The 26,390-nt window shown below is 36.7% G+C and overlaps 2 protein-coding genes across 6 annotated transcripts in view; one reads left to right on the top strand and one right to left on the bottom strand.

Annotated features, from left to right (window-relative positions):
• The window catches only part of LOC109103546 (E3 ubiquitin-protein ligase CBL-like), a 34,486-nt gene extending 12,442 nt beyond the window's left edge, over window positions 1–22,044 (bottom strand). For 2 of the 3 annotated variants that reach the window (XM_042739476.1, XM_042739477.1), the window contains exon 1: window positions 15,092–15,230. Coding sequence is in view for 1 of the 3 variants with exons in the window: in XM_042739478.1 (XP_042595412.1) it covers window positions 15,092–15,339; window positions 21,570–21,716 (395 nt within the window). In the remaining 2 variants the exon portion in view is untranslated. Of the gene's footprint in view, window positions 1–15,091; window positions 15,340–21,569 lie in introns of those variants that run through there. The other variant, XM_042739478.1, reaches the window with a different exon arrangement.
• On the top strand, window positions 20,038–26,254 carry ccdc153 (coiled-coil domain containing 153). Of its 3 annotated transcripts, none has more exons than XM_042739480.1 (7): window positions 20,038–20,170; window positions 23,708–23,809; window positions 23,926–23,991; window positions 24,074–24,193; window positions 25,207–25,299; window positions 25,403–25,533; window positions 25,925–26,254. In XM_042739480.1, exons 2-7 carry the CDS (start codon window positions 23,740–23,742, stop codon window positions 26,051–26,053), a joined length of 609 nt encoding a protein of 202 aa, XP_042595414.1. In that variant the 5' UTR covers window positions 20,038–20,170; window positions 23,708–23,739; the 3' UTR covers window positions 26,054–26,254. The 3 variants fall into 3 exon arrangements, with proteins under 3 accessions (XP_042595414.1, XP_042595415.1, XP_018972114.2); XM_042739481.1 differs by lacking the exon at window positions 20,038–20,170 and adding an exon at window positions 20,859–21,532 and having other exon boundaries at window positions 23,722–23,809; XM_019116569.2 differs by lacking the exon at window positions 20,038–20,170 and having other exon boundaries at window positions 22,255–23,809.
• The last annotated feature ends 136 nt before the right edge of the window (window positions 26,255–26,390 follow it).

The raw sequence follows: 26,390 nt of genomic DNA, 5'->3' as shown, positions 1-26,390 counted from the left end.
GTAAGACATTCTACTCCAATTTAAGACCTTTTTCTGCATATTTTTTTTTATTTTTTCTTTATTAAGGCCACATTAAGTCCTGCAGAAACCTGTAATAATAATCAAGGGCCATGTTATTTGATCAAACATATTAAAGGAGACACATTATGCCCCTTTTTACAATGTGTAATATAAGTCTCAGGTGTCCCCAGAATGTGTCTGTGACGTTTCAGCTCAAAATACCCCACAGATCATTTATTATATCATTTTGTAAAAGCCTATTTTGAGTTGCAGCAGAAAAACGCCATTTTCGGGCACGTCTCTTTAAATGCAAATGAGCTGCTGTTCCCCGCACCCTTTTCCAGAATAGGGCTGTGCCTTTACAGCTTGTACCTATATCAGATAAAAAGTGAAAGTTGTGACATTTGCCAAGTATGGTAACCCATACTCAGAATTGGTGCCCTGCATTTAACTCATCCAAGTGCACACACACAGCAGTGAGAAGTGAACACACCGTGAACACACACCCGGACCAGTGGGCAGCTATATCCAGCGCTCGGGGAGCAACTTGCTCAAGGGCACTTCAGCCATGGGTATTGAGGGTGGAAGAGAGCACTGTTCATTCACTAATGGGACTATTCTGACAATGTCTTTCATACTTTTCTTGACCTTGACAGTGTAATTTACTTGGCAGTCTATGGTCACAAGTCACAAGCCTTCCGGTTTTCATCCAAAATATCTTAAATTGTGTTCCGAAGACAAACGTAGCTTTTACAGGTTTGGAACGATGGGGGGGTAAGTGATTAATAACAAAATTTTCATTTTGGGGTGGATATTACAAGATCATCTCCATTCTATGTCACGGGGGAGCAAAGTTTGAATGACTAGTTTTTTGGTAGGCTTACCAACAAAAAAATTTTTGGGTTGTTCTTTTTCATGTTTTCTGGGTTGGTACACGCACCAGGGATGTGATTACAGCAGTTAAACACAGAAAAAGTCAGATTTTCATGATATGCCATGTTTAAATCTGAAGATGAAATATGAGGTGTCTCATCAAGAGCGATAATAGAAGTTATTACTCCAAAATCAGCACAGAAATGTGAAAACATCAGCAGATTCTGGAGTTGAGCCTGGTGGTGATTGGGTATTTCTGTGGCCGGTGGGCACAGTGAGGGAGTGTGCTAGGCCCGCATCAGCAAGGACAGAATGCCTGCTGCATTTTTCTGATTCCACCGAATCTGGGCACATGAGCCCAAGGCAGGCAGGCGAGAGCAGGGAGGGTCGTGCTGCATGGCAGGGGGAGGAAGTGGAAAGAAAGCCATGATTTACAGGGCAGCACAGTGGGGGATTGTACAAGCGCTCCAGCCTGGGGAATTGACATGCACAAGAGAGAGTCTGAGTGTGGCAGCGCCGCAGCTGCCTCCAAAAACTGAATCCTTACTTAGACTACAAGGAAAAAAAAGTGAGAAAAGGGGTGTTTAAAAAAAAAAAAAAAAAAAAAAAAAAAAAAAAAAAAAAAAACTTCCAAGGGTGGAGTGTAATTACAAGAAATGAGAGCAAGCAAATGAGGAAAAATAGCTTGCGCAAAAAAAAAAAAAAAAATTTCTGTTTCTCTCATAAGCAATAACTCTTCTTTGTGAAGGGCTCTATCGTTTATTCTATGACTAATGTGTTGCATTTCATATGCTTCCTCTGGTCATAAAGTGCCCCAAACAAAATGCACTGATGAAAATCAAGCTTAAAAATAAAAATTCGATAAAAATTAAATGATAGATTATGAGAAAGTTTTACTTCCAAAACTGAATACTACTACGCCTACTACAACTACTACTAATAATATTAAAACAGTTGTTGGTCTTCTTCTTCTTAATAATAATAATAAAATAAATTATAAATAATATTTCATTACTATTAAAGGTAACAAAATATATGCATGCATTTTATCAAATACATCAAGTCTGGACAACAGATATATATATATATAATATATGCTATATATATATATATATATATATATATATATATATATAATATATATACTAGACAGGGTAGATGCCATATTTAATTTGATGTACTGTAACACCTTAAATTCTCACTGGCTTCATAGTTTGCGTCTACATACTACTTTATCTATGGCTCTAGGAACAGTTGTTGTTTGTGGCAAAAGGGTGCCAACGTGCCTTTTGGGGAAGCCAGCTGTGCCATGTTTCCTCTCTCCAAGCGGACACATAAGAGGATTTTGGCGATGACATTTGTGTGGTGAGGCTACAGGCCTTTGGTGTAATATAGAGTGGCACTTTCAACCAAAATGTTTGCGTGGACGTGCATGCTTGAAAGAGTGACATTCACAAGTGAATAAAGTGAAGCATGAAGGATACCAGGACACGTTAGACTCTGTATATTTACCTAGATTTAAACCATAAGGGAGAAGAGAGGCTTTCGGCAGGAGATTCAAACTAAGTAGGGCACAGATGCACAGAAAGCCCAGGCTCATGCAGCAGAGCTCGCTCAAGCACTCACTAAAGCTGCTGTACGAGGAGGGCGTTTGAGAGCTGAATTCAGCTAATCCCAGAGTCAGAGGTGTCACTCTTCAGAACAATAACTCAAGCCCTCATGCTGACAAACAATCACGTGTCTTTGAATTGGCTAATTCACATCAGAATGGGAAAACCAACACATTCTATGTACAAATAGTATGCATGCATTTCTACTACACAGAATGCTTGCAGAAGTCAAACGAGTCAAATGTCAAATTATCCAAATGACACACTACATCTGCTGATTAATGTACAGCCAGTGGACATATAGAAATACTGATACCGATACCACTTTTTTCAGAACGAGTCAGATACCGATACTTTCATATTTGGTAGTCGATACCTGTATTTTCAAAGCATTTGTAATTTTTTTTTTTAAATATTGGGTACAGAAACAAAATAATAATAATAATAATAATAATATGAATCATGTTAATTGGCTTCATTTAGCAAACAGATATTACCTTCAGTTATTTCCACACTTAATTATACTGGTTATAAAGCTTTTGTTACTTTCACTTTTCATTTTAATGGCGCATTAGAGCTGCTCCATTGCACAAAACGTTCTCCTAAAATAATGCAGGGAACCACTCGTTATACATTATACGAGTGCACTCGTACTATCTTGGCGCAGTGTACATGGACCCTCGTGTATGAGTAAAAACCGAAGTATACTTTGGCCTTAAAGCAAGCTTGAACATACGCAGCATGTATACGTTTGTATTGGTGCAGAATGACAGACACACTTACAGCCTAGCGCATTTGACACAGTCTGCTAGTTTCACTTTTGCTTTAATTAAAGTTGTGTATGCTTGACGTTTAAAATAAATGTTTTTTATATTTAATAATATAAATTTTGTTTGTTTTATATTTATGATTTAGCTTTAATCCAAATGCATGCGCTAATGGAGCGAACAGCAATCAAGATCATGCAACGGAAGTGTGCTCTCTTGGACTCTCTCTCTCGCTCTCCTTACCGTCAAATAACTGAAGTAACTCGTGCATTATTTTACTTGCTTTTGACATATACGACCGCATTACAAACTTTCCAGTGATGTCTGTGAGTATTTAAGTTGATTAGTATTTAATCAGTCTTTAATTTTAATTTTCAACAATGAAACTTATTACTATTAAAGATGTAAGATAGATGGGATTGATGAACAGTATTGATTATTCAGCCAACAAATCATTGAAAATACAGTTTTCTGAAAAAATTCCAGTGGATAAAAAGTTAATTAATTGATTAGCTGTAAAAATTACGTAACATTACCCAATGACTTCCACTGACCAAAATATATTGGTCTGTAGTATGTCACAACATTGGTTTCATTGGCACTGCATTATACAGTGGTGTGAAAAAGTGTTGGCCCCCTTCCTGATTTCTTATTTTTTTGCATGTTTGTCACACTTTAATATTTCAGATCATCAAACAAATTTAAATATTAGTAAAAGATAACACAAGTAAACACAACATGCAGTTTTTAAATGAAGGTTTTTAGCTAAATCCTAAAAACAAAAATCTAAAACTACAAGGCACTGTGTGAAAAAGTGTTTGCCCCCTAAACCTAATAACTGGTTGGGCCACACTTAGCAGCAACAACTGCAATCAAGCATTTGCGATAACTTGCACTGAGTCTGTTACAGTACTGTGGAGGAATCTTGGTCCACTCATCTATGCAGAATTGTTGTAATTCAGCCACATTGGAGGGTTTTCGAGTATGAACCGCCTTTTAAAGATCATGCCACAGCATCTCAATAGGATTCAGGTCAGGACTTTGACTAGGTCACTCCAAAGTCTTCATTTTGTTTTTCTTCAGCCATTCAGAGGTTGACTTGCTAGTGTGTTTTGGATCCTTGTCCTGCTGCAGAACCCAAGTTCGCTTCAACTTGAGGTCACAAACAGATGGCCGGACATTCTCCTTCAGGATTTTTTGGTAAACAGCAGAATTTATGGCTCCATGAATACAGCAAGACTCCCAGGTCCTGAAGCAGCAAAACAGCCCCAGACCATCACACTACCACCACCATATTTTACTGTTAGTAAGATGTTCTTTTTCTGAAATGCGGTGTTACTTTTACGCCAGACGTAATTGGACACACACCTTCCAAAAAGTTCAACTTTTGTCTCGTCAGTCCACAGAGTATTTTCCCAAAAGTCTTGGGGATCATCAAGATGTTTTCTGGCAAAACTGAGACAAGCCTTTACGTTCTTCTTGCTCAGCAGCGGTTTTCGTCTTGGAACTCTGCCATGCAGACCATTTTTGCCCAGTCTCTTTCTTAAGGAGGAGTCATGAACACTGACCTTAACTGAGGCAAGTGAGGCCTGCAGTTCTTTGGATGTTGTTGTGGGGTTTTTTGTGACCTCTTGGATGAGTCGTCGCTGTGCTCTTGGGAAGCCACTCCTGGGAAGGTTTTCCACTGTTCCATGTTTTTGCCTTTTAAAAATAATGGCTTTCACTGTGGTTCGCTGGAGTCCCAAAGCTTTAGAAATGGCTTTATAACCTTTTCCAGACTGATAGATCTCAGTTACTTTCTTTCTCATTTGTTTCTGAATTTCTTTTGATCTCGGCATGACGTCTAGCTTTTGAGGATCTTTTGGTCTACTTCACTTTGTCAGACAGGTCCTATTTAAGAGATTTCTTGATTGTAAACAGGTGTGGCAGTAATCAGGTCTGGGTGTGGCTAGAGAAATTGAACTCAGGTGTCATAAACCACAGTTTTAACAGAGGGGCAAACACTTTTTCACACAGGGCCATGTAGTTTAGGATTTTGTTTTCCCTTAATAATAAAAACCTTCATTTAAAAACTGCATGTTGTGTTTACTTGTGTGATCTTTACTTGTGTTATCTTTGACTAATATTTAAATTTGTTTGATCAAAATAAAAAATAAAGAATGAAAACAACAAAAAAAAACAACAAATCATAAAACATACAAACACATACTCACACCAAATTAAATGTATATGACTAAGGTTAAAGTTGTGGTAAAATTGTGATAAAAACAACATCTGGGTAAAAGTCATCAGTAAACAATGTGATCAGTCTTTATGTACAGGAAACATACTTTATCAATGGTCAAAGTTCATGCATTTCGGTATGGGAATTTGGACACAGCAATAGTGCTTCATTATTGCTGTTTCATGTTTGCCTGCATTAAAACAATCCATCTGACCCCTCCCCAATCTCTCAGTTGGCCGGCCTCTCCTTGTAGTTGCTGTAGGCCAAGCCCTGCCTAGATACTGTGCTTTTGTCAGCTTCCCTCCACTTTTGGCCTGACCTTTGACCTGCAGCTGGCTGCTCCCTTCCTGTTTCCTGTTTTCTATGATAAAACAGCCAAGCCAACTGGAGGAAGTGAGAGCGGTCCGCTCGTGCCCACGGCTGATTATCAAAGAGTCTACAGTCCAGAACTGTCACACCTTCAGTCACTCTTTAGCGCTGACCTCCACTGATCCACACGCTCCAAAAAAACACAAGGGCCAGTTTGCACTAGTTTACACTGGCATTGCTCAACTAATGCACATTTCAAAAGCCAACTTCCCCATAACTTCTAACATTTCCCCAAACATTAGACCTGTAGGTGTCTAAGGAAGTGACTTTCTCTGCCGCTGGACACTATTTATGTCTAAACATTGTGTTCATGAGAATATGAGAACAGATCATGGATTCCGTGTTTCCTCGTGAACATAGCAACTCTTTGACAAATTTAACTGTCCGGAACTGGCTTCACACCGGATCTCTGTCAGGAAGTGGTGGTGACAGCAGTCATACACCCAAGCAAATGCACACACACACACACACACACACACACACACACACACACACACACACACACACACACACACACACACACACACACACACACACACACACACACACACACACACACACCATCCTTTGAATAAAACACATTCACACAAACAAACTGTGTTCACAGTGATCTGACAATGTCTATTCCCATCCATTGTGTCAGATATAAGGTGACTTCCAGAGAAGCGGTCCTCTGGTGGCATGCAGGACTATTTTAATAAATGCAAATAATATAATGCAACTAAGCATACAATCACGCATGACTGTGACAGCAAAATAAATAGGCTTTAAAATAGTGGAAAATATATCCTCATCCAAGTTACTCTTCTTACACACGATGTTATTCAAACGAAATGGACACTAACATGGACAGGTTATGTGGCGTGCCATTATTTCCATTATTGTTTGGGGTTAGTGAATTTTCCGTTATATATGTTAAAATAGAATTTATTATGGTGATGCAAAGCTGAATTTTCAGCAGTCATTGCTCCAAACTTTAGTGTCACATGCTCCACCGCTTGAAATTTGGTCCTTCACTCTTATGAACCATTTTTGAAGAACATTTTAATAATTTAAAGAACATTTTTCCACTGCAAAAAACCTTTTGTGGAATGAAAAGGTTCCATGGATGCAGCGTTGGTGCCACGGGGAGGTGGGGGTGAGTTAATAAGAAATAATTCTTATTACCTTGGCGATTATTCTTGAATTTTTAAACTGCTAACACTTTGCATTATCGAATTATGCCTTTACTGAAAGACCAAAAATGAATTTTATGTTTCAGCTGTTTAATCGCACTGGCGCCTCAAGCGCACACTATATATGCTACTACATTCATTGGAAACAGCGCAGCTGTTCACTGTCCCCGTTCGCCATGAGAACTGGTCTACTGTGGCATAATTTTGCTCATCATTAAGATTTTTTTGTCGATACTGGAACGCACATGAACTACAAAGCCTATTTTACCTAATAAATAGGCTAATAGTTTAGCTTCAAATAGGCTACATCTCGAATATGGACACATTTGGATTTGTGAGAGAGGTAAGCCCAACTTTACCTTACGTTTCGTTTTAAATAGATTTGTTTTGGCTTGTTTATTGCTAAGCCTATATTATTATTATATACTGCAATTATATTTATCCATTAGAATAATATATATTTTTTACATTTTTGGTCTGTTCTAATATGGTTCAATTTAAAGAATTTGTTGTGAAGTGAAGGGAACTAAAATACCTATACATTATAACATCATTAGGCCTGCTGTTATTATTTATGAAAATGGGACATACAAGACTTATCTTTTTTTCCTCAAAAAAAAAAAAAAAATAAATAAATAAATTATTGTGTTTTCAAAAGCATGCAGCAAATGAAACATGCAATTAATTGGTTAAAATGTGTTACTGTGGGTTAACAAATTAACATTAGTAGGCTATGCTTATACTTGGATTCCCGGATAGCAAATAAGTCTGGGCCAAATGTGGTTTACATTCACTTCTGGCTTCAAAGTTGTTTTTTCAGTCTTGATTGCAAATGTTTTTTGTTTTGTTTTTTGGATATACGATGGATAATTAAAACAAAAATCCTGTGTATTTATGACATCAATTACTAGGCCTACATTATTTTTTTTTCAGAAATGGAAGTAACTTAAATGTTATTGTGTGTTTGTAATTTTAATATTTTTATCTATAGGCCTATACGGCAAACCTAAAGAGCTTCCAGTAGGTTATTTTGTGGAGGTGTAAACACTGGAATCTCCGACTGCATGCAATCATTGACGAACACCCAATTCATATATTAAACTAGGCTATATGTTATTATTAAATTGTACATATATATCAGACTATTTTATTTACAAGTTGTGTGTTTATCCCGTTTTTTTCCCCCATTGCATCTGAAAATTATTTTCAGAAACATTTTTTTTTTCAAAGCAGCGATTTTGAAAGCGAAAGATATTTCTGTTATATCTTCAGACAGAAGAGGAGAACAACACAGCAAGAGTATGAGAGCTGCATTATCAGTTAGTGTCTGCCAGTGTGTTCAGCAGGCCATAAATAAATACAGTGTCCCACTGCTAGTGTGCGGCTCTCAAATGTGCTTAGCTGGGCTTGGCCTGGCTCTGTGTGGAGCGAGATGCAGGACGTAGTAACTCGAGCTGCAATACAATCCTTGGGCGTGTTAACAGTGTTTCCATCCGAAACGCTCTCTGTGTGCGCTAACTCATGAAAAACAGACAAAACTATCTCTTTGACGGAAGTTTAGACGTGATTATCACTTTGTTCATGACACTGGAGCATTGGCTGCTTAGGTCCATTGCTTTCAGGCTTGCTGGTTCCTGCAATCCCTCGAGAACCATATAACTCACTAAACAATGAATGATTAATACAAAGCAAGCTTAATTAACACCCCACATATGTGAGCCTTGAGCTACACCTCCAGCATGATATTTTAAGACTTTGGACCAAAGGGGCTTACTATCAAAAAAAAAAAAAAAAAAAAAAAAATTGCTCGTTTGATAGCATCTTTTGATGGTGGTGTTTGATGGCACTTGGGTTTCCTCTGATAAGAGTAGGAGGTACTACATTTAATTTAGAGCTAAACCCCAAAACGTGGGTGAACACTTCATTGGCTACAAGTTTATTTTTTTCACCAGCCTATAGATTTACTTACTGGCAGAAATGTACACAAACAAAACAAAACAAAAACTAAAGACAAATAAAAAAGAAAACATTTAAAAAACAAAAAACACATTTAAAACAAAACAAAACAAAACAGAAAACAAAACACAAAACAAAAAACACAAAACACAAAACACAAAACAAAACAAAACAAAACAACAGAAAACAGAAAACAACCGACAAACAAAACCCCCCCAAGTATTTTTTATTTGCTGTGTAAAAGAAAAAACTTTTTGGCATGTTAGGTCATCTGTAAATTCTCATTAATTTCCCTCTAGAAATCAAATGGAAACTAGGTACTGTAGTAAACTTGAAATGTTCCCCCCATGATTGGGCGGTGCCTCCCCTGTCAACTGCATGTATGTAGTCTGAAATGTTTCCTCTGTTTTTTTGTTTTGTTTTTTGTTTCCAGATTTTCTGCTACTTCTCATTTACACTTTCCAAGTTCAAAACAATTCACAGAAAGAAACATGTAGAAGGATGTTAAGACTTTAAATACGGAACATGAGCGACACGTCTTCACCACAAGAAACAACAGCTCATCTTATGACAGAGCTGCGACTACAACAAAAAGGAAATTGTATGCTGTACGAGCTGACAAATTTCAGTTATGCCGCACAACTGTAAAACGCCTTAACGTGATAAACACAGCAGATGCACAAGTATCAGACTTCACCTATCTGCTGTGTATTTCCCTATTGCTATAAATGCTCCTTTCATGGCGACCTGTAACATGCAGATAAGATGAAAAGATAACCAAACTAAATGGAAAGGGAAACATGAGTATGGAAAAGTCACGGTCCAAAGTTAGTGACCTGAAGAAAGTGTGCATGCATAATCTCAGGACAACACAATTAGATAATACAACTACTATAATTCAGGATACAACATCTGTCAGAAAGCGTATCTGAAATTAGTTCGCTTAATTGACAACAGCTGTATGGCACACACCTAACCTCAGGCTACCTAAATTGAGAGCACATGCAATTTCACCGAGATGGATATCAGAGCGCTATGCATTTCCTTCTAAAGAAGCCCTGCAATGAAAGACAAATAGAGAAAATATGTGGTAGAAGATTTCAACACTGGAACAGAGTTTAAATTTTTGTGACTAGCTGGGATCAAAGATTTAAGAGAGATGATGATCTTATTCCTAAAGATACAGTCACATTTATAATTGCTCTGTAAAACTTTTACAGGCAAAATACAATGATTCCAAAAGGAACTCACACGTTTGGGAGTTTCATATGAGAGCGAAAAAGTTTTTTTTTTTTGCTTATGTTCAGTTGGTCATGTGAAATAGCCACAGTGAGTAAGGGGAAGTTAAATGGTTTATAAAAGTGACTTGCAGTGTTTCCCACAGGTTTGAAATATACTTGCAGTGGTAGCTGGGTGGAAAATCCTCCTATTACTCACAGTACAAAAATGGTCTACAACGTGACAAATAACAAATAATGCGTGATTTTTAACAATATAGCCTACTATTACATTTAATTACATATTCATATTATGCATTGTAAATTATGTAAAATTACAGCATTTAAATGGTAGAGTTACCCTTGCTTTTTAATGTAGTGTCTCAAAGTGAATGGGTAAAATCTATATACTGAATGTATCAAATAATGTTATTTGACCTTTCTTCCTGTGGGGAAACATCCCAGCCAGAAATTACAATAGATTCCTATGAATTAAATGGATTTAAATTAAACACAATTTATTGTGTAAAAAAAATAAAAAAAAATAACTTGTGACTTTTAATTATAAACAAACCTGAAATACACCTGGACTCTTATTTTGAAATGTATATACTATTGTGGGCTGTTCCTTCAGATGAGGTGATGAAATATGCATTAAAATATGCTTACAACCATCTAAAATATATTATATAAAGTTCATAACATAGACAGTGTCGTAATTCATCAACTCGAGTTCATAAGCAACAGCTTGGCATAAAGGTTTGCTATTCATTGGTTGAGAATCACTTTGAAGCAGTCTGAAGCCGCCTTGTGACAGCGTTCTTTTAAAAAAAAATTAAATCAACCCTTTTGACGTTTAATGATCAATAGGCTGTATCGCGACTTATGTTGTTCCATCCCAAGATATAAGACCTCTTAAAATGATAATTAAGACATTTATTTCATCATTTCATTTATTGAAGACTTTTTATGACTTTAAATTTAAAAAAAAAGGATTTTGCTTAATTCGCACTCGGGATCCTAAATACATTTTACAGTTCGCACACATCTATTTTAGTCGCAAATGTGACTGAAGCGCTAGCACTGTCGAGCCCTGTCTTTTTCTGTGAAATATCCACCGCGTCTCTGCAGCGCACGTGAGAATGTCAATGTGTGGGAAACACTGCTTTTATGTGAGCAGTACTTCATACATTGCTAGCTACACTATTGACAGTAGAACTTTTTTACTGCAAAATATTGCTGAATAGTCACTAATGGCATACTAGAAAAGAGCGCAATACAAAAACTTTCATCAAACTTTTTTAGTTCAGCCAATTGAGTATGACATCAAGCGTGAAAGCATAGTTAACGTTTAAGTGTGCAATAATGCGTCAATGCAGAATTCAGTCATGGATTTTAATAATAGATGACTGTAATTACAATCTTATTCAATGTGTTACAGAGACCGTCCTAGATTACATGCACGACTTAAAGAAAATAATTTGTATCATCATTCTTATTTGGATGCATCAATTTCAACAAAGCAAGTTAAATGCTGTTATATGCATGCTCAGTTATGACATGTATACATTCAGGAATATATGGCAATTTATTTGGTAACAAAATGGGAAAATATTCCATATAGTTGTTATTCGTATGACTCAGAATTTTAAGAATTTTGAGATTAAGATGAATTTTAAGATTAAGATGAAAGATTTTAAGTATGCTTCAAATATTACTTTTCATATTTCTATGATACGCAAACTTACTGCACATATTCATCAGTTTACCTATTGTCTGTTTGCAGCAAGTATCAATATCGAGTTAAAGAGGCTGAAGTCAAAATGTTGGTATCTTGCCAACCCTAGGCAGCACTAGAGTTGGAGAGAAGTGGTTTTGATGAGTGCATGAAGATCTATAACAGTCTTCGGTACTACTTAGGTGAAAGTGATTCTGTGAAGATTTAATTGCCACAGACTGTCAATGTAAGGAGTGGCAGGTTTTGGCTTGCCTCAGCTACGCATGTTGAGGAAGTCTAATAGAAACAGGAAGGGGAAGTTAGCGTGTTCACAGGAAGAGCAGTGTCTGCGTGGTGCAAAGTATGACTGGTGTGTCAGAGTTAATCATTAAATTCTTCACACTCAATACAATCACCTCTACCCCCCCTCAGTAAAGCTCCAGTGTCTAACACGGAAAAGCTTTGGATAAGATTCTCGAGAATTTGCCACCAAAGCGGCTCAAAAAAGAGGCCCTCGTCATGTGAAAGGTTTTCATGGGAATGCACTTACGGGTACAAACGTCTAAATGCTCAGCTTGAAAATTCTTTGCTAGTTTCAGAGAAGTGAAGTAGTATGAACAATACGAAATGACAATACAGCCTGATACGAGAAGCCACTGTACTACGGGAAGTGAGATTATAAGAATGACGGATATAAAGTATTAACATTTTTATGATGTTTACACTCAAGTCAGACTGCTGCGGTTTCTGAGGGAAAATGTACAGGACTTTTGGGAATGTGTGGGACTTTAGCTCTCTAAATCAAGCGCTCAAAGCAAAGTTAACGTATTTTAAAACACTATTGCAATGTTTTCAACTGACATTATGGCATTTAAAATAAAATCATCCCAAACATAACTGTGGCACGTGTGGCTGTGCTGCGCAGTCAGAGAACCACTTCCATCAGCAGTGCTGCAGCAAAACTCTGCTCAAATTAAACATTTTTATCGGAGTATTATGACCAGTACTTAATTTTGTCCTGCTTGGCTCGGTTACGGAAAATGTCAGATTTTGAATTTTTGTGTGCCGTTAGGCCTATTTGTTTTTAAAAATCCGGCATTTAAAGTGCATTAGATCGTGACAGTGTGTGCGTGCATACGAGGACGAGCGAGCACATTTGAATGTATTTGGAGGTTATTGCTCATGTCTCATTCGGCACAAATCCAAATGTTTACATATTCGCAATTTATTTGAATGTAAAACTATTACTTAAAATGTAAACTCGGCTTGTACTTTACACGCTTTCGCATATAGACGGAAAAGATCAGAGTAAGATATAATGCGCAAAAGTGTTTACTTTCATTTGTGCACACTCACAATAAAAACAGAAGATTTGTGCTCTTGTAAAATAATAAAGCAAACAAACAGAATTCCCGTTGTCATCCTTTTTTTTTTTTTTTTTACATGAACTTAGGGAGCGCTGCCACACTTCTGGTTTAAATTCGTTATCTTAATTAAGTCAGATAAATTTCGCTTTTTTTTTTTTAATTGTTCACTGTTTAGTGACATCATTGAATGCTCCGGGAAAACGTATTGTCAGTGTCGGTCACAGCACCTTTTAATTGCCGTTTTGAATCCAGTAATTATTTATATACAAATTATAAACTCTTAATAACAAAAGTGTTATAAAAAAATCTTTTATTATAAGAATAATAATATAATAATAAAAAAATACAACACAACAACCATGCTTTTGGATGCGTTCCAGCCCATAGCCTACATTTTCACGGCATTGTTCTGGTTTGCCGGTTGTTGAAGTTCCACAAATTCAATAATATTTAGGCATTGTTTCTTTTCCTAAATCCTCACCGTCTAACCCTCTAATTTTGCAGGTTTATTTTATTGTCTTTCACTTTTAATCAATGTTTTCGCATCTCTGGCTGTGGTAAACATGCGGTAAGGGAAATGAAAGATCTCATGAATTAAGGGTTTGTTCGATTTATTAATTTGTTCCCTTATTTCAGTTAAATCATTGGTTATTTAAGGAACAAATTAATGAAACCTGGACAGTTGCCACAAATTAATTAGTTGTAGGAACGAATTAAGTTGATAACCTTTCTGTCCTGTGTCCCGCAGCCCTGCAAAGCACACGATATGAAACAATTATTTGGGGAAATTACTTAGTTACTACATTTATATTGCTTTCCATGTTGAATAACTTTGTGTTGTTTCTATTTTAATGTACTTTTAAAGTTTAAATCACATTAAAAGCTTAATTTGTACATTATGAATAAATGTTGATGTGTTTATATACCGTCGTCACTCACAGCCGCTCGCACGTGTTTTGCGCATGAGCTGCACGCAGCCCAAAATCATCGATTAATCGTTGACATCCCTAGTTCAAACATAAGCTAAAAGCATTTGAAACACATCACATTGGACTCAAAGGTTCAGCAGGCCCATTAAATGTTATTTTCATACACAAAAGAAATGCAGAATATGATTTTCATACATGACATACATTGGCATCTATGGGCTGGAAGGCTGTGCTAAGAAAATGAAACAACGGACTTGTTTTGTAGGTTGCATAAAGACAATGAAAAGTGAGGCAGGAGAATATGAAGATGAATAACAAACGATATGAGGGTTTTAATGAAGGTTACACCTGGAAACTCTTAGCCTCACTTACACTCTTCCTTTTGTGACTGGTCTTATTTGCATTACACATTCCTCCTCGGTCCGCTCACATGAGCCCAGTGTTTGCAGGAGGAGCAGAAGAACCACAGGCCTGATACGATCTCAGGCCACTTTCATGCTCTACTCATTTGCGTCTTTGATATATGACATGAGCTCCAGTTTAACTCAATGTAACCTCTACTCAAATTTTTTGAAGAGACCGGTTTCACATGATTCGAGGACTGACGAACCACGTTTTGCTGCTTCTGCTTTTGCCTCCCACACTGAATTAATATACAGAACATTCCAAAAAACACGAACCAGCTCAGGAAACGTCTGAACGGAACTGGATCGAGATCTCTGAGCTCTGATTTCACACCTAACATAATGCTTCATCAAATGGAAAATGCTGACATCTTATTTGGTCACTATAGATTGTACTTAACACATCTTTTTGAATGTTTACAGCTTAGGAAGGCAACTTGGTCATCTGACATATTATAAATAGAGATGGTGTCAGAAACTCACCTGGGTTGAGAGTTCTCCTCGAACATTCGCTCTTTGCCGTCTTTGAACAGGCTTATGGTCTGTTTGGTCTTCTTTGTCAAGTTCTCCATGAAAACGCGGAAGTACTCATTCTCACCCAGTGTTTCCATCTTGCCTTCGTAGCGGGATAGGATAGTGCGGAGATGCTGGTAAGTGTCTGGTAACAGGTCCAGGATGTACGGAGGACTGTTCTTCAAGGCCAACTTGGGGTTCTGGCATAGCCGGACCACCTACAAAACAGCAGAGAAAAGCAGATGATCTTTTCAGCAAAAGTGAAAATGGTGGGTTGCTACTATACAGAGAATGCCAGAAAACAATTCTTCCATGAATAAATAAAGTTCAAAAGAAAAGCTTTATTATTTGTTTGAAATTTTTCTATCATACTAGTCTGTACTGCACAATTTTTTGCATCCTTGCTGAATAAAAGTATTTGTTCTTTCCAAAAATAATAATTTCTTTCTTAAAGGGACACTCCACCCCAAAATGAAAATTTTGTCATTAATCACTTACCCCCATGTCGTTCCAAACCCGTAAAAGCTTTGTTCATCTTCGGAACACAATTTAAGACATTTTGGATGAAAACCGTGAGGCTTGTGACTGTCCCATAGACTGCCAAGTAAATAACAGTGCCAAGGTCCATAAAAGGTATGAAAGTCGTCATCAGATTTGTTTTCTTTCAAATCAAAGATAAATACATGTAGAAACAGCACATCCTTGTGGCGCGGATGATACAGAAGAGCATACACAGCATACAGTGATATGGAGAGACACAGAGGTGACTGTTGACAAAGGGATTGTTGAATAAAGTAGTTATATTTGTTTTCTTCGCTTACAAAAATGTGTTCCCATCATTTCATATAATCCAGATTACACATCTGATGGCAGATGGAGTATTCGGACGACGACTTTCATACCTTTTATGGACATTGACACTGTTATTTACTTGGCAGTCTATGGGACAGTCACAGGCCTCCCGGTTTTCATCCAAAATATCTTAAATTGTGTTCGGAAGATGAACAGAGCTTTTACGGGTTTGGAACGACATGGGGGTAAGTGATTAATGACACAATTTTCATTTTGGGGTGGAGTATCCCTTTAACACCTCTCTCATTTGCTCATAAACTCATGTTTTATAGCTTTACAGAAAAACTCATAATGTGTGTGTCTATATTTGTCTGTTAACACAGCAGCCAACAAGCTCAGTTCAAATATTTTGATACAAATATTCTGTACAATTCTCCAAAGGCGCATTAATTTGACTATCTATCAAAAAAAGAAAAAAAAGAAAAAAGAAACGAGAACTGCAAACTAACCTCATATCCTCTGCGGGTCAACATTTTGCAAGTTTTCTCTTGCAGTGTGAGGGAAAAATAAGAACTATACTGACAAGGGCTTTAAAACTATTAACCAAACCATAAATACACACACAAAACTTTTAAGGTCACACACCAGAACATTCTAGAGAGAAGAATCTTGAAGTCCGAAGGATTTTTGTGAGCTACATATGATGACAACTGTGTTTGCACAAAAGACACAGTTCTGCAATCTACAGCACTACGCTGTCATCTTAATTTCCACAACATTTACAGCTGGTGACTGGGAATGACATTGTGTGCTTTGCAGCTATAGAAGTTTAATGCTTGAGATTAGGGTTGGGCGGCATGATAAAAATGCTGTTTATAATGGTAATGTATACAATGATAGATTTTTTTTTCTGTCAACTCAATGAGAAATTAATATGCTTAATAACTGTGTTGGCCTACTTTTGCATTAAACACTTTAAAGTTTAATAAAATGTTAAACTATAAAGGCTTTATTGTTTTCTATTTTTAATTAATCTATTTCTACTTTATATAAAAGATTCATCACAAAGGAATAAGCCTGACATCAGTGCATAAACAGCCTAATGCAATGTAACATTTGTGTTAAAATGTAGACTCAAAACAGTAAAACTAAAAGTTAAAAACATATATTCCTATATCTTAAGATATGACAACAGGCAAGACAGTCTTTCAGGTTTCTGTGCTAAAATATGCAATGTGCAAAATAATGTAAACCCTCATTAGGAAACAACACAAACGAGGTACTCCAGTTGTAGGAAAAAAAATATATTAATGTAGAAAAATAAATATTTTTTCAATAAAGCTGTTAAAACTTTATTTGTGACTTTTTTGGCTGCTATATGGCTGCTATATAAACCTGTTCTACAGATAACCAAATTACAAACAATAGCAGAAAATAAATACAATATAATAAAGACACAAATTAAATTAAATAAACAGTGCTTTTCAGGTTTTCAGGTAGATCTAAAAGAAATTTTCTGGTACAAAAAAAAAAATCAAATGTAAAATAACACTGCATAGTCTTCACTATATAGATTAAATATAGATTAATCCTTATAAAAGTTGTTCAGTCAAAATCAGTGAAATCAGTTTTTCTTTGACAGAAGTTTTCTGTTTAGTCTGCTTTCATTTTAAGAACGAAAGCACGGATCCAAAATACTGATACACATGCATTTTCTTTCTCAACTGTTTACATCAAGACATTTGAAGTGGATCAAAACCTTTCATCAAAGTTGTCCTAAAACCAAAATGTGTTCTTGTCTTAGGAAAACTTTGATGAACTTTTTTTGATCCACTTCAAATGGTGACTACTGTTGACCTAATCGACTGTGTTTACTAGGATATACGCCAAGGCGCACATGTTGATGTGATTTGTTCAGTATTTGTTCATCCATGTACAAAAGAGTGGGCGAGAACTCAATTAGGTATTAGTTGATGTGTCTGTCTGTATGTGTGCGCGTCACTGCATGCTGAAACAACTTCTCACAAGCGCTCGACAATTCCGTCAACTATCCGTCTTTTAAGCTCTTATCATCCCAACACGCGAGTTTGAACGAGAATGCACGCGTTGGCAGTAATGCACAGATGGACATTGGTGAAAATGTGGACAGTATCAAAATAAGGTGCCTATTTATACTACAGATATTGATATTTTACGTGTGACATCGATACATCGTATCGTTTGACATTTAATCGATGGATCGTTACACCCCTATAAAAAATACAGTAAAAACAGCAATTTTGTAAAATATGCTTTTACAATTTAAAATAACTTTTTCTATTTGAATATACTTGAAAATTGTATTTATTTCTGTGATGGCAAAGCTGAATTTCCAGTAGTCATTACGCCAGTCTTAAGTGTCACATGATCATCCAGAGAACATTCTAATATGCCGATTTGCTGTTCAAGAAACATTTATCATCATTTGAAAACAGTTGTGCTGCTTAATACACTTTTTTATAGATTCTTTGATGAATACAAAGTTCAAGAGAACAGCATTTATGTAAAATAGAAATCTTTTGTAATATCACGACCAGTTATTACCAGTTTACTGCATAATATTGGCAACAGAAGTATTAATTTCTTTAAAAAAAATAATAATAATAGATATATAGATATACACATATCCTCATTCCATCTAACCCTACTGGAGGCCACAAAGCTGTTAAAAAAAAAACAAACAAAAAAAACACTCCATTCCAGACAATAAATCATTATGATTAAGTGCATGGCCTCAAACCACTTCATTAGCCAAACAACTTAATGGCTAGACTGATGGTCCAATAGGCCTTGCTTTAATCCAGACAGAGGCTCTCTTCGGTCTGGACTAAAGCTACGTATCATCACCCTCTGAACTATTGATTAAGACGTGGGTGGGAAATTTGAGGAAACGGGAAACTGCTCAAATGTCACCACCCCAACAGTTCGAGAAGCGCCGTGCCGTGGACGCACGTTCCAGCAATAAGTGTCCGGTGCTGCCTGCAGCTGCTCAGAGTACTTGCAGCCGCTCTTATCTATTTTGTCTTCAGCACAAGACCAGCTGTGATTGGGGGGTGGGGAGAGCTGATGACATCACTGGGTGGGGGTTGTCACCATCCAGTCTGACTTGTGCTCCAAAGCTTCTGGATCTCATGCACCCCCAGCCCTGACAGCCAAAAGATAAGACTGGCGACAGGACGTCCCGAGACTTATCAGCGAATATGCATACATCTACGTGTTCACGTGCAGACATGTGTTCATTAGGGCTTCCAGTGATAACCTGCATTCAGAATAATAATAATACAAAAGTGCGGAGAAAAGTCCGCTTGGCTTCAAGCATCAGAAACTATACCAGGAATTCAATTAAAATAGACATATTTTACAATGCACCAATGCAATAACGCAAATGAAACAGTGGCATTTACAGTGTTAAATCTGCATTCATAAAACCTTATCAAAGTATGCAAATATACAGTCAACAACAACTACAATCGACATGTAGTTTAACGATTACTAAACCTTATAAGGAAACCAAAGTGTAGATATTCTGTTTGTAAATATTGTGAACACAACAGATGCATACACGGGGGAAACCCATAGTCAAATACAGAATTCTATATTAGAGTTTTTGTCTATGCAATGTGTTTGCATGTTAAGCTTCACAGGGAAGAAGCACAACTTGTGTTCTTGTGTATTTGGTGAGAGGTTGCATATTTACAGAGGATTTACAGAATATAACTAAACGGATAACATGAAAATGTTAACTTTGGATAATAAATAGCAAAGTCATGATAAGGAGTGTTTTGCAAGTGGAACTTCTCCTAATGTCACGTTTCCTGAATCACTGATCGTGATGTTCATCCTAAACAATCATTTAAAGGTTTTAGAATCTCAGTCAAGTCTCAGCAGACTTAACATGAAGTGGAAATTTACACTGTTATGTTGCAAAAACAGGGAGATTCGCTTATGAAGGCAATGTGACATGTCACATGTGCACTAACCAAACTACCCAGTGTGAAACTAAACAAATAGGAAGTTACAAAGTTATCAGTCAGCAAGCATTATCTGCTCTTCTCAGTTAAAATTAAATAGTCTTCCTGTGCAACAAAGCATCTGAAAACATAACTTAAAAGCCATATTTAGAATCTAAGCATCAACAGGATAAGTTTAAAATGAGCCCCCTGTGACAGATGCACCGTTTCGCGCACATATCAGTGTGAAGATCACAGGAAGTGTGAGGTCAGTAACCACAACTTTTTTCCATGAACTGCAGCTTTAACTTTTGTATTGTGAGGCAGCAAATTCAACAAAAGAAAACCACTCTGGTAGACACGTTCCCTTAAAGTTTTACTAAACAAGCTGGTAAAAGACTCTCTGTCTCTCTTTTTTTTTATTTTTTAAAAAGTTGCATATGCGTTTTTGTATCATATCCAATACATTAGGCATTTTATGGCTCAGTATGATATAATGGGAATATGGTGCTCACACTTGAAGGAAAAATATGAAATTTGGTGCAGCTGCTGTTATTTATATCGCCAAATTCTGAAATTCTGATGTATAGTAATCTACAACAACAAAATATCTTTATAATAGTATAGCAGAGCATTTAGGCCACATAAAATGCTGAGCCCATTATTAAAATATTAACAATATAAAAGTTATTTTTATGTCTACTTCATAAAAAAACAACAACAACCTGAACATCCTGAAGGTGGACATCATTACAATTTGGCTAAAAGGCCAAAAAAAGGTATGAACTATCTCTCAGAGGGCATGTAGCAGATTGTGTGTGAGGTTGTGATCATGTTGATAATTTAGAAGTCTTAGAAATGCATATCAAGTGATACAGTATGCTTTATACTGTTAATCAGATGTGAAGTAAGGACTGTGTGCCTAGCAGCTACATCCATACCTGATCATAAGACCAACCCTACTTAGATCTGCATTAAATCCCAAAACAACAACATTTAGCTTCATATGATTGGGACACCTCAGTTTATATTCCAAGTGATATGACACTTCCTGTTTATCCAAAAAAATCTACATAGAAACAGGAACAAGAGCATAAAGTAGTGGTAGAAAGGGCAGATCAGTCCACCAACTGCCCACTATCCACGTCTACACTGAGTTAACGCAATTTAACCAACTGACTGACCAGCAATAAGATCAGTAACGTCACACACTGGTTGCTTAACCAACTTTGGGATTTCCACACTGTTCATTTGAGCATCCTAAGGGAGTCACTTTTGAAGAGATATGGCCAAACTATTCCCAGTCGCCTTACCATATAAACAATATTTAACGTTACCAGTTAAGAAATGCCACAAGCTATTAAGCTAGCACAACTAGCACAGGACCCTGTACCACATTCACGAGTCCTACTGGGCAAGCTGAAGTGTAAGAGTACGGCAAATGACCTACTCTCTAAAACTAGATATTCCCAGAGTATTTGGCCGGCTGAATATAGTTTATTAGCCTGCAAACCATTGAGCTAATTGCCTTAGCAGAGCTGCCCTGCCATACTGCATTAGGACTCCTCCGCGCAGGCCAACGGCTAAGCTAACAAGAGACCGAGGCTGGTAGCTACATCGTCTCTCTCTGGTATCTTTCTTTTGTGTTTTGATTAATAGCCACCCACCTTATCCATGAATTTCCAGCATTTCTCCACCGTCTTTTTGTCCACGGCCCCGGGCTGGTGATGGGAGTGGTGGAGATGATGGTGAGGCTGAAAAGCGTCCTTCATCAAGCCAATAAGCCCCCCACCTTTCTTCAGATTTCCTGCCATATTCGGACTCCGAAGTGGTCTTTTCCTAGTCAAAATATAACTCGGATCGGATACCCCCCGGTGAGGACAGCGCCCGAGTCCGGTTCGGTTCGAGCGAGGGTCCGTCGGGGGGGGGAGCGCTTTATCGATGCAAGACTCCCATTAAATCCCCCGTGCAGGAAACCACCGTTTCACGCTGTGTTGTATACGCTCGACTAGTGCGGCGGATCCCGTTAAAAACAACGCGTAAAAATAAGTTTTGATGGGTGTCTGGAAGTGGAGGAACTACTGCTTTCACACCGACACCCCGTGCGTTATGTTCCCTTTTCCTGCAGCTCTCTCTCTTTCTCTATCTGTGAGCTTCTGCAGAGCGATGTCCGATTCGTGATCGAATCGTTCATCTGAATCGAATCCTTTTAATGAATCAGTTGGTTAGGATCTTTTGAATGAATCTGTTCCCAAAACTGGTCAGACTGAAATAGTTTGACAGGTAAAATTTAATTAGTATGGGGTAAAATCCGTGCAGATTATCGATCGAGATCGAGATCGAATTGGAATGATTTCTAAACCCTATCCGGAAAGCTGTCTTCCTGACAATTTTCAAGCGACAGCTGAAAACTCATCTCTTTCGTAACTATTTGACTTTATACTAAAAAAAAAAACCTTTTCTCTTTTCTTTAATATTTCCCTGTCTGTACATGTAAAATGATTTATATGATCATAATCATTGCTACAATAGTCACATGAAAATGACACATGAAATTACAATAAACACAATCAACCTATGATTATATATGACTTTGATTTAGTTAACAGTAATATTAACGAATAAACATTACAAAAATCACTTGCAAATACAGAATAACTATGTGTTGAACAAAAAAAATCAAAGAAAATTATTTTTTATTTTTCTAAAGATAAATTTATTTTTTAAAAGAGAAAATAAAAACAAAGAAATATTGTAAAGTTTCAACGCTTGGGGACCACGTGATGACCTATCAGCGAAGTGACGTACAAAAATAGTTTAATTGGTTCTTTGAGGGGACCTGTCCGAAAGAATCGATTCGCTGAAATGAATCGGACTTCCCATCACTACTTTTGCAACGAGAAGTTCAGGATGAGCAAGTCAAGAGCACTTGCAAAGCAAAAAGCAAGGGGAAAAGCGATCACTCACGTTTATTATAAACCCCGCACAGATTATCTTTCTCCATATGGAAATGCAATATTAGATCGTGAAATGATATCATCATGAAATAAGATAAATAAACCAGTTTGGGAAAAAAACACCGCCTTCGACCTCCCCCTCCCGCGCTCGTGTGATTGCGCTTCCTGTTCCGCCTGTAAGACCTCGCCCTCTGTCATCTCTCACATTTTCTCCGCCTCCGTTTTTGCTCCTCTTGCGAATATACGAATCCTACTATGGTGAAAAACACGACTAATGAATATTAAATAGGGCACGTAACCGGAGCACTAGGAAGGTTACTAAGCAACGTAAGCAATAACGTAGTTAATATTCATGAGCAAAGCATTACTTTCGCCGCCCTCTGGACTTAAAGAGATTAATTATGCAGATTTTTTTACACATTTCACACGTTGGTTTAATATATGATGCTTGTTTCGCTGCTCATTTCTTATAATTTTAGTTCATATTCGCTTTACAAATATCCAAAAACGAAAATGAAAGAAAAGTAAAAACTTGTGAATGAGAGTTGCCTCTACAGAGCTCCGCGTGCTGTAGCTGCTTGAAAATTAAATAGTGAGATTCTCTTTCAAGAATCTAAGCGATTCAGAAATACCTCAATAGACTTTATTGTCCATAAAACAAAACGACGGGCTTAGCAACTATACACACTTCCAGGCAACGAGCCTGTAACGTAGTGCAATGCGGATACGTAGACCATCTGTAATTGGCATTCTGGAGAGGTGATTGGCTAACGTCTCTCTCTAACCACGCCCACGCTGCCAGGCTGCTCTGTATACACAATACAGACACAATGAAACTTTTCCTTCAGTTCGAAACATGCAGATCTAGAATCTTTACACCATGCCACCAAAAAAGAAAGGGAAAGGAAACATCAAAAAGGACAAGTCCAAAAAGAGCACAACAGAAAAAGGTTTGTCTATAAACTATAACATTTTATTTTATAAACACAAAATAATGTAGCTACTTAACAATAGTAGCCCCTATTTTATTGACATGATATATTTCCCTTTTTTTCTTATCATACAGATGATGGACTTACAGAGAAGTATCGGAGAAGTGCCTTAGACGTGGCTGTTTTAAAAGAACATCTTGGTAAGGCAAATATTACATTGGCCTGTTCTAGTCTAGTTCTATTAAAACATTAAGAAAGGAACTTCTCTACAATTCTCGTCAGCTCTGAGGACAAGTATAACGCGGCAGGCCACAGCAGTGAGAGATGACTTGAAAAGTCAAATCAGAGATCTGGAGCAGGTGCTCAGTCAGGAACGATCAGACATGAAGGACATAACCACAGGTCTGTATACAGTGTATTTCTTTATTCCAGGTCGACTGATATAGCACACGTGCATGAAACAATGTGTACTTCATAATACTCATGTTTTATGCTGTAGTGTTTTGGAAATACTTGAATGAAAATGTTGCAGTCTACAGAACTGAGGAATGAGGAATGCTGAATTTTGGCTTTTTCAATGTCTCAAAAAGTTTCACTTACTTAATATCTTGAAGCTTCCCCACTAGATCCTGGTGATACTGAAAAATCTAGACATATATATAAAATTAAGTTATAGGCAGTTTCATAGACTTCATTATTTCATAAACTTGCTCAATATTTCTGAGGTCACCTAATGGACTTTAAGTTAATTTTCTTGAAATTACATGATTATTTGATCCACAGCATGTCTTAAAATTCTAAACGAATGATTGGGTTGAAAGAAAGCAGCATTTATTTGAATAAAAATACACTAAAAACAGTAATATTGTGAAATATTGTTACAAAAACAAACAACTATATATATATATATTTCTAAATAATATTGATAATACTTAAATGTTTAAGAGAACAGCATTCATTTGAAATGGAAATATTTTAACTCTAGTGTAAATATATTTTACTGTCATTTTTGATTAATTTAATGCTTACTTGCTAAATGAAAAAAGTGTTAGTTTCTTCAAAAGTCATTCTAATATGCTGATTTATTGTTTAAGAAACATCTAGTATAATCATATTTCATATTATAATCATAATTATAATACTGAAAATAGCATAATATTTTTGTGTAAACCAAAAATATTAATTTTTTTTTAGGATTCTCTGATAAATAGAAAGATCAAAAGAACGAGATTTTATTTGAAATAGAAATATTTTATAGATTTTTATAAAGATTTGCTTTCATTTCATATAACAAAACATTATAAATATCATTATATAATAATGTTACTCACCTCTTATGACTTATGTGGCTAAATGTATATTTCAGTAAAGTTATATCATTGATTTCTAACACAATATGGTATTGTATTCTTCAGATCTCAACCGCCAATATAAGTCCATGGAAACAGACCTGCAGACTAAAGTAAACAGGCTTGAAGTGAGTGTAGACTTGCTTGAGACGCAGCTCGGTAAGTCCAGGCATAAACACATTCAAATTCTTATGCTTATCATAGGCAGTAAACATGCTCTCCAGTCAAAAGTTGATGAGAAATAAGGCCTCTCTTTAATTAGCCGAATGTCAGGTTAAATTAAAATGGGAAAGAGAGCAGCGAGAGAAGATAGAAGCAGAAAAAGACGCCATCATCTCTGACCTCCAAAGCAAACTGGATAGTATGGAGAGAGAGTGTGAGAAGATCCTGCACGTAAGTCAGAGTCACGGCTCTATAAGTGATTAAGTGAAATATCAGTGCTGTGTCAAAATATATATTAGATGCTTGAATGGATGACATATTTTATCAGCTTTACACAAGGCTTAGCTTAAATTGCTTGGTGACATTTCAAAGCGTGACAGACTAATCTTCCTCGACGAAATGAGGTATAATTAATGCTATAATAAAACAAATTAAAGTGTTAACAAATCTAATTGCCATCCACAAGGTTATCCATTTCAGCATTTAGTATTTTAGCATAGTAGAGACCATCTGCACCTCTAAATGCTCGTGCCAGATGGCGAGGCATGCCCCATTTAATAAGCTACTTTTCATCTTAAATTGAGTATATTCTTAATAATTGGTGTCTATTGGCCTGATACAGGGCTGTCTGGACAGTTTGCTCTCTCACCTGACTGAGACGCGGCTGCAGTGGGAAGAACAGAGCACAGTCATTCATCAGGATGTCAAGGACACGCTCAGAGACTTTGGGATAAACCCGCTTTACATATGAGGACACCTTCAGTTGAGCACTGTGAACAGAACAGGAGCAGGACCAGGACTTCTGACCTTTGACTTCTAAGCAATTGCACATATAATGCATAAACCAGGAGTTTTCAAACTCCTATATATAGTACGGGTCAGTACTTTATTTTAAAGAAATTAATAGTTATAGTTAGCAAGGATGCATTAAATTGATCAAAAGTGACAGTAAAGAGATTTATGTTTCAAAAAAAATAAAATTTAAACAAAAGAACCTCCTATTAACCAACTAATCATCAAAAAAAAAATAATTTTTCACTTTTACAGTTTCCACAAAAGAATTAAGCAGAACAACAAATTTTCAATGC

Source organism: Cyprinus carpio, chromosome B15, assembly GCF_018340385.1.
Source record: "Cyprinus carpio isolate SPL01 chromosome B15, ASM1834038v1, whole genome shotgun sequence".
Taxonomy (NCBI): domain Eukaryota; kingdom Metazoa; phylum Chordata; class Actinopteri; order Cypriniformes; family Cyprinidae; genus Cyprinus; species Cyprinus carpio.
Note: the sequence above shows the minus strand (reverse complement) of the source record. Positions and strands in the feature narration are given on the sequence as shown.

What these genes read in the sequence shown, in the direction of transcription:
- ccdc153 (XM_042739480.1), top strand. Translation starts at nt 23,740, where the DNA reads ATGCCACCAAAAAAGAAAGGGAAAGGAAACATCAAAAAGGACAAGTCC. An exon ending in AAAGAGCACAACAGAAAAAG is followed by an intron (nt 23,810 to 23,925) that starts GTTTGTCTATAA and finishes CTTATCATACAG; the next exon opens with ATGATGGACTTACAGAGAAG. An exon ending in CTTGCTTGAGACGCAGCTCG is followed by an intron (nt 25,300 to 25,402) that starts GTAAGTCCAGGC and finishes CTCTTTAATTAG; the next exon opens with CCGAATGTCAGGTTAAATTA.